The sequence below is a fragment of the Musca autumnalis genome, unplaced genomic scaffold, assembly GCF_047663935.1.
Source record: "Musca autumnalis isolate F117 unplaced genomic scaffold, ASM4766393v1 scaffold_3, whole genome shotgun sequence".
Classification (NCBI taxonomy): Eukaryota; Metazoa; Arthropoda; class Insecta; order Diptera; family Muscidae; genus Musca; species Musca autumnalis.
The window spans coordinates 229,875,509-229,888,598 of NW_027411866.1; the positions used below are offsets into that span (position 1 = coordinate 229,875,509).

Here is a 13,090-nt window from a genome sequence, read left to right on the forward strand (position 1 = left end):
TATTTTTTCAATAATCGTGGATTTTTTAAAAAATATTTTTTCAATAATCGTGGATTTTTTAAAAAAAATTTTTCAATAATCGTGGGTTTTTTAAAAAATATTTTTTCAATAATCGTGGGTTTTTTAAAAAATATTTTTTCAATAATCGTGGGTTTTTTAAAAAATATTTTTTCAATAATCGTGGGTTTTTTGAAAAATATTTTTTCAATAATCGTGGGTTTTTTAAAAAATATTTTTTCAATAATCGTGGGTTTTTTAAAAAATATTTTTTCAATAATCGTGGGTTTTTTAAAAAATATTTTTTCAATAATCGTGGGTTTTTTTAAAAAATATTTTTTCAATAATCGTGGGTTTTTTAAAAAATATTTTTTCAATAATCGTGGGTTTTTTAAAAAATATTTTTTCAATAATCGTGGGTTTTTTAAAAAATATTTTTTCAATAATCGTGGGTTTTTTAAAAAATATTTTTTCAATAATCGTGGGTTTTTTAAAAAATATTTTTTCAATAATCGTGGGTTTTTTAAAAAATATTTTTTCAATAATCGTGGGTTTTTTAAAAAATATTTTTTCAATAATCGTGGGTTTTTTAAAAAAAATATATATATAATATTTTCAATAATCGTGGATTGTTAAAAAAATATTTTTTCAATAATCGTGGGTTTTTTAAAAAATATTTTTTCAATAATCGTGGGTTTTTAAAAAAAAATATATATATAAAATATTTTCAATAATCGTGGATTGTTAAAAAAATATTTTTTCAATAATCGTGGGTTTTTTAAAAAATATTTTTTCAATAATCGTGGGTTTTTTAAAAAAAATATATATATAATATTTTCAATAATCGTGGATTGTTAAAAAAATATTTTTTCAATAATCGTGGATTTTTTAAAAAATATTTTTTCAACAATCGTGTATTTTTTAAAAAATATTTTTTAATAATCGTGGATTTTTTAAAAAATATTTTTTTAATAATCGTGGATTTTTTAAAAAATATTTTTTTAATAATCGTGGATTTTTTAAAAAATATTTTTTTAATAATCGTGGATTTTTTAAAAAATATTTTTTCAATAATCGTGAATTTTTTAAAAAATATTTTTTCAATAATCGTGAATTTTTTAGAAAATTTTTTTTTTCAATAATCGTGGATTTTTTAAAAAATATTTTTTAATAATCGTGGATTTTTTAAAAAATATTTTTTTAATAATCGTGGATTTTTTAAAAAATATTTTTTTAATAATCGTGGATTTTTTAAAAAATATTTTTTAATAATCGTGGATTTTTTAAAAAATATTTTTTTAATAATCGTGGGTTTTCTAAAAAATTTTTTTTTAATAATCGCGGATTTTTTGAAAAATATTTTTTTAATAATCGTGGATTTTTTAAAAAATATTTTTTTAATAATCGTGGATTTTTTAAAAAATATTTTTTTAATAATCATGGATTTTTTAAAAAATATTTTTTTAATAATCGTGGATTTTTTAAAAAATATTTTTTTAATAATCGTGGATTTTTTAAAATTTTTTTTAATAATCGTGGATTTTTTAAAAAATATTTTTTTAATAATCGTGGATTTTTTAAAATTTTTTTTAATAATCGTGGATTTTTTAAAAAATATTTTTTTAATAATCGTGGATTTTTTAAAAAATATTTTTTTAATAATCGTGGATTTTTTAAAAAATATTTTTTTAATAATCGTGGATTTTTTAAAAAATATATTTTTAATAATCGTGGATTTTTTAAAAAATATTTTTTTAATAATCGTGGATTTTTTAAAAAATATTTTTTTAATAATCGTGGATTTTTTAAAAAATATTTTTTTAATAATCGTGGATTTTTTAAAAAATATATTTTTAATAATCGTGGATTTTTTAAAAAATATATTTTTAATAATCGTGGATTTTTTAAAAAATATTTTATCATTATTCGTGGATTTTTTAAAAAATGTTTTTTTCATTAATAGTGGATTTTTTAAAAAAATATTTTTTTATTAATCGTGGATTTTTTATAATATTTTTTACCATTAATCGTGGATTTTTTAAAAAAATATTTTTTCATTAATCGTGGATTTTTTAAAAAATATTTTTTTATTAATCGTGGAGTTTTTAAAAAATAATTTTTAATTAATCGTGGATTTTTTATAAAATATTTTTTATTAATCGTGGATTTTTGAAAAAATATTTTTTCATTAATCGTGGGTTTGTTAAAAAATATTTTTTCATTAATATTGGATTTTTTAAAAAATATTTTTTCATTAATCGTGGATTTTTTAAAAAATATTTTTTTCATTAATCGTGGATTTTTCAAAAAATATTTTTTTCATTAATCGTGGATTTTTTAAAAAATATTTTTTTCATTAATCGTGGATTTTTTAAAAAATATTTTTTTCATTAATCGTGGATTTTTTAAAAAATATTTTTTTCATTAATCGTGGATTTTTTAAAAAATATTTTTTTCATCTTTGTGTTTATTTCAGCTCGAGTCCATATTTTGTTGCAATTCAATTGTTTGAATAACAACAAAATATTTTAAAGTGGATATGAAATTGATTAGTTGCGGGCGAAGGGTAGGGAATACTATAGTTTCAGTTGTCACCAAACAACTTCATCAGTTCCCTTTTTCGCCGACTCTGTATCGATAAACAGGTCAATTAAGCCATCTAGCAAATTAAATAAAATGAGAAATTTTTGAAATATGGCTTTATTGACCTGTTTATCGATACAGAGTCGGCGAAAAAGGGAACTGATGAAGTTGTTTGGTGACAACTGAAACTATAGTATTCCCTACCCTTCGCCCGCAACTAATCAATTTCATATCCACTTTAAAATATTTTGTTGTTATTCAAACAATTGAATTGCAACAAAATATGGACTCGAGCTGAAATAAACACAAAGATGTAAAATTCTGCAGACCAACAATAAAAAACGCCAACAACAATATTTTTTTCATTAATCGTGGATTTTTTAAAAAATATTTTTTCATTAATCGTGGATTTTTTAAAAAATATTTTTTTCATTAATCGTGGATTTTTTAAAAAATATTTTTTTCATTAATCGTGGATTTTTTAAAAAATATTTTTTTCATTAATCGTGGATTTTTTAAAAAATATTTTTTTCATTAATCGTGGATTTTTTAAAAAATATTTTTTTTATTAATCGTGGATTTTTAAAAAATATTTTTTTCATTAATCGTGGATTTTTTAAAAAATATTTTTTTCATTAATCGTGGATTTTTTAAAAAATATTTTTTTCATTAATCGTGGATTTTTTAAAAAATATTTTTTTTCAGTAATCGTGGATTTTTTAAAAAATATTTTTTTCATTTGAAAACGTAATATCTGAAGCGTTGTTGGCAAAACAAAATCTAAACCTTATAATATGGGATTTATTTAGCTTAATAACTCTATTTTCGTATCTACGAATTCCAATACAGTCATTATTGATAGACTTTTTGTTTTCTCCATTGTACTCCATTATTTGTTACCCACTCCTCTTTTGCTGAAATGGTGTGCGGGTTAAGTACGCTCCGATTTTATGTTTTTGCTCCATCTCACACATATGTACAGACACAACACATAGACAACAAACACAAAAGACGAAGAAGTTGGACGGACTCTAACAAAAGCTATGACGTTAGCATGACCAAAATGACGGCAACTATAAAGTTTAACAACCATTTTTGTTGGTGTAGATTTTCTTCACAATAATAAAACCAAAAAAAAAAAAAGAAAAACCCTTTAAAGTGAATACCGGATAACAACACAGATAACCAGCACGTCCGCCAAAAAGGAACGCTACGCCGAGTTAAAAGAAAATGAATGGTTGGATGATAACGAACATCAGGAGTATTCGTACACTATTAATTCTTTTTTTTTTCAACTTAACCAATAGCAGATTGTAGCAATTCGGTAACAAGAACAGTAACTAAAAAATAAACGAAAAAAACAAACTCGAAATTGTGTCAAACCAACAGCAGCAACAACAACAAGAATAAAAAGTGATACAAAAGAGCGGAGCCAAAAATAAAGGCCAGAAATAAAACGAAGAAAAGAGGAAATGAAAATTGCATTTTAATAATTAAATAACACCGCAGAAACCGATCAAAATGAAACGTAAAAAACTTTAACTTTAGTGTGGCAACTGAAAGAAACCAACCACAACAACAATCAGTCGTAAATTTGTAGCAACAACAAAAATACAGCAGAAAGAAAATAAAACCCACATCGCAACCCAAATATTACTGGTTCCTTGAGAGAAAAACAAGCAAAAGAACATAGAACACACAACTGGAAAAAGCACACATAAGGAAAACCTCTAGAATGAAGAAAGGAACTCTGAAAAGCCTCACACATAATACGTTAAAACTCATGCAAATTGTGTAGTTTAAATCTTTAAAACATTTAAGAACAAAAAGTAATATTTATATAAAATTAATAGTATCAAATTTTCTATTACTAATCATAAAATAAAACAAAAACAAAATCTCTTTTTAAAAAAAAATGTTAAAATTTATTATTTTTAAGGAAAGTGATATGCCCCAAAATATGCTATACAAACAATGCCTTAAAGTATGCTTTACTCCTAGTTATAGTTATAAAACAATTCCACACAAATCATAATGTTAATTCTCATAATCATTGTTGATATTGCCAAGACTTGAGAGAGCGAGAGTCCAACGTCTAACATTGGGTATTGGTGGCAACGCGTACGCGTCGTTTTTGTTTCGTTCGAAATTATGAAAAAAATTAGATTTCAATTTCCCCCAGTTTAATGGTGGAACGAACGGTTGTATGAGCAAGCTGTGATCTATTAGATGTGCATCAAATTTCTGTTTCTGACAGAAATTTAGAGAACTTAGCTTAGCTAAATATTACAAATAGTGTAAAAGTGGTTCTTGTTGTTGCAATTGTTATATAAGACTCAACAAGCATCATGGCTGCCGTAGCTGGTTTATATGGCCTCGGCGAAGATCGACAACATCGCAAGAAACAACAACAGCAACAGGCCCATCAACAAGAGCAACGCGAACAAAAGGAGGAACAACGGAAGTTGGCCGATCGTAAATTGGCCCGTGATGCCCTAATGTCCAGAGCATCATTTGACGGGTATGGTTGAAAGAAACTCTTTTTGCAATCAGTTCTAATTTATTTATTTTTTTAATTACAAACTTACTTATATCTTATATTATTAATATTATAAAATAACAGATAGAGATATTTGCAGTAGTTAAAATTAAAAAAAAATATACAGCAAAGAATAATAATGCCAAAATATACGTAGGCGTGTTGTTGGAAGTTTCACGAATTCCAAAGTAAAATATAATTCGACACCACATTTAAGCAAATTAAAAAAAACTATATCACCTATGATGGACGTAAACAACCTTTAAACAAAGCTTAATTTTATAAAAGATGTTTTGGAAGTTTCCTGCCTAAATTGCTATGGATTGTGGGCAGGTGTTGTGGATTTATTAAAAAATATATTTTCATAAATAGTGTATTTTTAAAAAAATATATTTTTTCCTTAATAGTGGAATGTTTAAAAAATATATTTTCATTAATCGTGGATTGTTTTAAAAAATATGTTTTTTATTAATAGTGGATTTTTAAGAAAAATATTTTTTCATTAATCATGGATTTTTTTTAAATATTTTTAATTAATCATGGACTTTTTAAAAAATATTTTTTCATTAATCGAGGATATTTTTTTAAATATTTTTTCATTAATCGTAGATTTTTTAAAAAATATTTTTTCATTACTCGTGGATTTTTTAAAAAATATTTTTTCATTAATCGTGGATTTTTTAAAAAATATTTTTTCATTAATCGTGGATTTTTAAAAAAATATTTTTTCATTAATCGTGGATTTTTTAAAAAATATTTTTTCATAATCGTGGATTTTTTAAAAAATACTTTTTCATTAATCGTGGATTTTTTAAAAAATATTTTTTCATTAATCGTGGATTTTTTAAAAAATATTTTTTCATTAATTTTGGATTTTTTAAAAAAATATTTTTTCATTAATCGAGGATATTTTTTTAAATATTTTTTCATTAATCGTGGATTTTTTAAAAAATATTTTTTCATTACTCGTGGATTTTTTAAAAAATATTTTTTCATTAATCGTGGATTTTTTAAAAAATATTTTTTCATTAATCGTGGATTTTTAAAAAAATATTTTTTCCTTAATCGTGGATTTTTTAAAAAATATTTTTTCATAATCGTGGATTTTTTAAAAAATACTTTTTCATTAATCGTGGATTTTTTAAAGAATATTTTTTCATTAATCGTGGATTTTTTAAAAAATATTTTTTCATTAATCGTGGATTTTTTAAAAAATATTTTTTCATTAATCGTGGATTTTTTAAAAAATATTTTTTCATTAATCGTGGATTTTTTAAAAAATATTTTTTCATTAATCGTGGATTTTTTAAAAAATATTTTTTCATTAATCGTGGATTTTTTAAAAAATATTTTTTCATTAATCGTGGATTTTTTAAAAAATATTTTCTCATTAAAAAAATATTTTTTTAATAATCGTGTATTTTTTAAAAAAATATTTTATAATTAATCGTAATTTTTTTAAAAAATATTTTTTCATTAGCCGTGAATTTAAAAAAAAAAAAAATTCATAAGTCGTGGATTTTTAAAAAAAATATTTTTTCATTAATCGTGTATTTTTAAATCTCTTTAATTTATTTAATTTCTCTTTAATCGCAAATTTTTTAAAAAATATTTTCTCATTAATCTAGGATTTTTTAAAAAATATGTTTTCTTCATTAGTTGTGAATTTTTTAAAAAATATTTTTCACTAATCATGGATTTTTTAATTTTTTTCTCATTTATCGTGGATTTCTTAAAAAAATATTTTTTTGTTAATCGAGGATTTTTTAAAAAATATTTTCTCATTAATCTAGGATTTTTTAAAAAATATTTTTTCATTAATCTAGGATTTTTTAAAAAATATTTTTTCATTAATCGTGGATTTTTAAAAAATAGTTTTCATTAATCGTGGTTTTAAAAAAATATTTTTCATTAATCTTGGATTTTTTAAAAAATATTTTTTCATTAATCATGAATTTCTTAAATTTTTTTTCGTTACTCGTGGATTTCTTAAAAAATATTTTTTCATTAATCGTGAATTTTTTAAAAAATATTTTTTTATTAATAGTGGATTTTTTAAAAAAATATTTTTTCATTAATCGTGGATTTTTGATTTTTTTCATTTATTGTGGGTTTTTTTAAAAAATATTTCTTCGTTAATCGTGGATTTTTTTTAAATTATTTTTCATTAATTGTGGATTTTTTAAAAAAATATTTTTTTTCAATAATCGCGGATTTTTTAAAAAATATTTTTTTCAATAATCGTGGATTTTCCTAAAAAATATTTTTTTCAATAATCGTTGATTTTTTTAAAAAATATTTTTTTCAATAATCGTGGATTTTTTAAAAAGTATTTTTTTCAATAATCGTGGATTTTTTTAAAAAATATTTTTTTCAATAATCGTGGATTTTTTTAAAAAATATTTTTTTCAATAACAAAAAAAACATTGTTCCACAACATCCCATACGGGACAAGGGAGACTTCTCTCATATCAATGAGTGCACCCCGATTCATATTTAGCTCAATGATATGGGACCTACTGTTTATCGCCGAGTCCGAACGGCGTGTCTTAAGACACCACTTATGGAGAAGTTTTTCAAGGCTGAAACACTCAGGAAATGTCGCCAACATTACTGAGGGGTATTTTGCCACCGTTGAAAAATGTTTGATGTTGCATGGCCGGGGAATCGAACCCCCGACCTTCTGCGTGCAAAGCGGGCGTGCATACCATTGCACCACGGTGGCACCCGGTGACAATAATCGTGGATTTTTTTAAAAAATATTTTTTTCAATAATCGTGGATTTTTTTAAAAAATATTTTTTTCAATAATCGTGGATTTTTTTAAAAAATATTTTTTTCAATAATCGTGGATTTTTTTAAAAAATATTTTTTCAATAATCGTGGATTTTTTAAAAAATATTTTTTCAATAATCTTGGATTTTTTAAAAAATATTTTTTCAATAATCGTGGATTTTTTAAAAAAATATTTTTTCAATAATCGTGGATTTTTTAAAAAATATTTTTTCAATAATCGTGGATTTTTTAAAAATTATGTTTTCAATAATCGTGGATTTTTTAAAAAAATATTTTTTCAATAATCGTGGATTTTTTAAAAAAATATTTTTTCAATAATCGTGGATTTTTTAAAAAAGTACTTTTTTCAATAATCGTGGATTTTTTAAAAAAATATTTTTTCAATAATCGTGGATTTTTTAAAAAAATATTTTTTCAATAATCGTGGATTTTTTAAAAAAGTACTTTTTTCAATAATCGTGGAATTTTTAAAAAAATATTTTTTCAATAATCGTGGATTTTTTAAAAAAATATTTTTTTTTAAAAACATAATTTCATTAATCGTGGATTCTTTAAAAAATATTTTTTCAATAATCGTGGATTTTTTAAAAAAATATATTTTTTTTAAAAACATAATTTCATTAATCGTGGATTCTTTACAAAATATTTTTTCAATAATCGTGGATTTTTTAAAAAAATATTTTTTTTAAAAAAACATAATTTCATTAATCGTGGATTCTTTAAACAATATTTTTTCAATAATCGTGGATTTTTTACAAAAATATATTTTTTTTAAAAACATAATTTCATTAATCGTGGATTCTTTAAAAAATATTTTTTCAATAATCGTGGATTTTTTAAAAAAATATTTTTTTTTTAAAAACATAATTTCATTAATCGTGGATTCTTTAAAAAATATTTTTTCAATAATCGTGGATTTTTTAAAAAAATATATTTTTTTTAAAAACATAATTTCATTAATCGTGGATTCTTTAAAAAATATTTTTTCAATAATCGTGGATTTTTTAAAAAAATATTTTTTTTAAAAACATAATTTCATTAATCGTGGATTCTTTAAAAAATATTTTTTCAATAATCGTGGATTTTTTAAAAAAATATATTTTTTTTAAAAACATAATTTCATTAATCGTGGATTCTTTAAAAAATATTTTTTCAATAATCGTGGATTTTTTAAAAAAATATTTTTTTTTAAAAACATAATTTCATTAATCGTGGATTCTTTAAAAAATATTTTTTCAATAATCGTGGATTTTTTAAAAAATATTTTTTCAATAATCGTGGATTTTTTAAAAAAATATTTTTTCAATAATCGTGGATTTTTTAAAAAAAAATATTTTTTCAATAATCGTGGATTTTTTAAAAAAATATTTTTTCAATAATCGTGGATTTTTTAAAAAAAAATATTTTTTCAATAATCGTGGATTTTTTAAAAAAATATTTTTTCAATAATCGTGGATTTTTTAAAAAAATATTTTTTCAATAATCGTGGATTTTTTAAAAAAATATTTTTTCAATAATCGTGGATTTTTTAAAAAAATATTTTTTCAATAATCGTGGATTTTTTAAAAAAATATTTTTTTTTAAAACATAATTTCATTAATCGTGAATTTTTAAAAAATATTTTTTCAATAATCGTGGATTTTTTAAAAAATATTTTTTCATTAATCGTGGATTTTTTAAAAAATATTTTTTCAATAATCGTGGATTTTTTAAAAAATATTTTTTCAATAATCGTGGATTTTTTAAAAAAATATTTTTCAATAATCGTGGATTTTTTAAAAAAATATTTTTTCAATAATCGTGGATTTTTTAAAAAAATATTTTTTCAATAATCGTGGATTTTTTAAAAAAATATTTTTTCAATAATCGTGGATTTTTTAAAAAAATATTTTTTCAATAATCGTGGATTTTTTAAAAAAATATTTTTTCAATAATCGTGGATTTTTTAAAAAAATATTTTTTCAATAATCGTGGATTTTTTAAAAAAATATTTTTTCAATAATCGTGGATTTTTTAAAAAAATATTTTTTCAATAATCGTGGATTTTTTAAAAAAATATTTTTTCAATAATCGTGGATTTTTTAAAAAAATATTTTTTCAATAATCGTGGATTTTTTAAAAAAATATTTTTTTAATAATCGTGAACTTTTTAAAAAAATATTTTTTCAATAATCGTGGATTTTTTAAAAAAATGTTTTTTTTTTTTTTTGTTAAACATAATTTCATTAATCGTGGATTCTTTAAAAAATATTTTTTTTTTAACATAATTTCATTAATCGTGGATTCTTTAAAAAATATTTTTTTTTTAACATAATTGCATTAATCGTGAATTTTTTAAAAATCATAATTGCATTAATCGTGGATTTAAAAAAAATTATAAATTGTGGATTTTTAAAAAATATTTTTCATAAATTGTGGATTTTTAAAAAATATTTTTCATTAATTGTGGATTTTTAAAAAATATTTTTCATTAAACGTGATTTTTTAAAATTTTTTATTAATCGTAGATTTTTTAAAAAATATATTATTATTATTATTGAATTTTTTAAAAAAATATTTTTTCCTGAAACGTGGATATTTTAAAAAATTTTATTAATAGTAGATGTTTTTAAAAATATTTTTTCATTAATCGTGTATTTTTATAAAATACATATTTTTTCATTACTAGTGAATTTTTTAAAAATATTTTTCATTAATCCTGGTATTAAAAAACATTTTTTCATTAATCGTGATTTTTTTAAATAATTTTTTTTAATCATTGATTTTTTAAAAAATTTTTCACATTATTAATGGATTTTTAAAAAAATATTTTTTCCTAAAACGTGGATTTTTTAAAATTCTTTTTCTCATTATTAGTAGATTTTTTTAAATTATTTGTTTTTCATTAATCGTGGATTTTTATAAAATAGTTTTTCATTAATAATGAATTTCTTAAAAAATATATTGAAGAATATTTTGTGGATTTAAAAAAAACACTGTTTCATTAATCGTAATTTTTGTTAATCATGGATTGTTTAAGAAATAGTTTTTCATTAGTCGTGGATTTTTTAAAAAATATTTTATCATTATTATTGGATTTTTGAAAAAACATTTTTTTCCTAAAACGTAGATTTTTTTATATATTTTTTTATTAAAAGTAGATTTTTTAAGAAATATTTTTTTTTTAATAATCGTCATTAATTAGGAGGGTTGGCGTTTTTTATTTTAGATGATGACTTCTATTTTTCATTAACAATGTCTTTTTTTAAAAATATTTTTCATTAATCGTGGATTTTTTTTGAAAAATAATTTTTTATTTATTGTGGATTAAAAAAAATATTTTTTTTCATTAATCGTGGACTTTTTAAAAAATATTTTTTCATAAATCGTGGCTTTTTGAAAAAAATTATACTTGTTCATTAATTGCGGGCTTGTTATAAAATATTTTTTTCATTATTTGTGGATTTTTTAAAAAATATTTTTACAGTAATTCTGGATTTTTAAAAAATATTTTTTCATTAATCGTAGATATTAAAAAAAATATTTTTCAATAATCGTGAATGTTTTTAAAAAAATATTTTTTTCAGTATTCGTGGACTTTTCATAAATATATGTTTTCATTATTCGTGGATTTTATATATTTTTCGAGTATTTAAAAAACATTCCACAACAGAACTCTCATTGTTGTTGTGTGAATCATAATAATGACAACAGCAACAACAACAAAAACTCTTACCAACATTATTGCACGGCCTTTAATAATGGCTAAAAACCATTAACATTTATCATCAGCAATTTTTTTAAAAATACGGAGTAAGAGAGTCGCTTCTACCCACACACAAAATGTAACTGAAATGCATGACCAAAATGCATTTTGTTGCACATATTTCACATTCAACAATTCTTGGCTGTTGCAACCTTCGACTAAGTCAACACATAACATTTAATAAAACTTTATTAAAAATAGAGATTTTACAAAAACTACGGCATCACATAAATAATAGGCTCCCATGCCATACCACACACACACAAGAGAGCCATAAAAATGACTTAATGAATGGTACCAAAAATTTCCACAAGGCGTGTTCTTTACAAATTTGTGGGAGTAGGAGAAACTTTAAACTCTTCCCCTACCACTTGGCTAATGGAAAAAAGGGGAAAACCAATGATGGCAACAAAAAGAACAAAAAAACGCTAAACTACCAAAACGGATGATTACAATGAGGGCATCACGTGCCTTTGTGCCATAACGTTTGTTAACGTTACAATTAAAATGAATTGTCAACGTTGTTCGTGCAGCTAAACTATCAGGAAAAAGTCAAAGCAAGCGATCGGAAATAACCCATGCACACACACAAACAAATTTTGAGGGAGACAGGGAAAAAATGTTGCTGACCAACATCATTCGTCCTTCGACACGTTATTTTATTGTCTAGCAACCTTCTCTGGGGGTCATATTGAAAAGAAGAAAAAAACTGTATAGCATGTTCTGTTTGTAATACGTTTCGATTTACTTTTATATATAAATTTAGATTTATTTGTTGGCTATGTGAAGATGAAATTTACCATTCTGGTGGAAGTAGATAATTTACAAAAAAGTTTGAATAACTAATTAAAGACGCCAGAGCAAAGTTTATACTGCATAGAATCTAAGAAAACATCTAGTTTCGAAAAAATCCACGTTGTTTAAATTGTTAAAAAAATTGTATAATTTTTCAAAAATGCGTATTTAATTGAATTTTTCAATTTTTTATAGTTTTTTTTTTTAATTTGCTTTTAAAAACCCAAGGTTGTTAAAATTTTCATTTTTTTATTATTTTAAAAAATTTTTTAAAGAATCCACGTTTATTAAATTTTTTATATAATTTTTCAAAAAATATTTTTTCAAGAATACACGTTTGTTAAAATTTTCAAACATTGTTTCTATAATTTTTCCACGTGTTTTTAATTTAATTTTTTTAATTTTGATTTTTCAAAATCGTCTGGCTTAATCCCATTGATGTTGTTTTAATATTTAAAACAACTAATTTATTAGTGGAGAAGGTTTGGCATTGCTCTCCAAGGGGTAAGGCAGGAAAGACTAGTTTCGATCCTCGCCACAGGGTCTAATCAGTTCCCTTGTTTTTTGTTTGTGGATATTCTTCACCGAAGTTATAACTCAATAACTTCTTCAACAAAAAAACGTTTTATACCCAAA

At 21.3% G+C, this 13,090-nt stretch overlaps 2 protein-coding genes across 4 annotated transcripts in view; both read left to right on the plus strand.

Moving 5' to 3' along the window:
- The window catches only part of Sh (Potassium voltage-gated channel protein Shaker), a 756,962-nt gene that overhangs the window by 437,228 nt on the left and 306,644 nt on the right, over positions 1-13,090 (plus strand). The window lies entirely within an intron of this gene.
- LOC141399086 (potassium voltage-gated channel protein Shaker-like) overlaps positions 3,894-13,090 on the plus strand; it is a 110,240-nt gene continuing 101,043 nt past the window's right edge. The window contains exon 1 of the mRNA XM_073977153.1: positions 3,894-5,101. Coding sequence (XP_073833254.1) covers positions 4,929-5,101 — 173 coding nt within the window. The 5' untranslated portion in view covers positions 3,894-4,928. The remainder of the gene's footprint in view (positions 5,102-13,090) is intronic.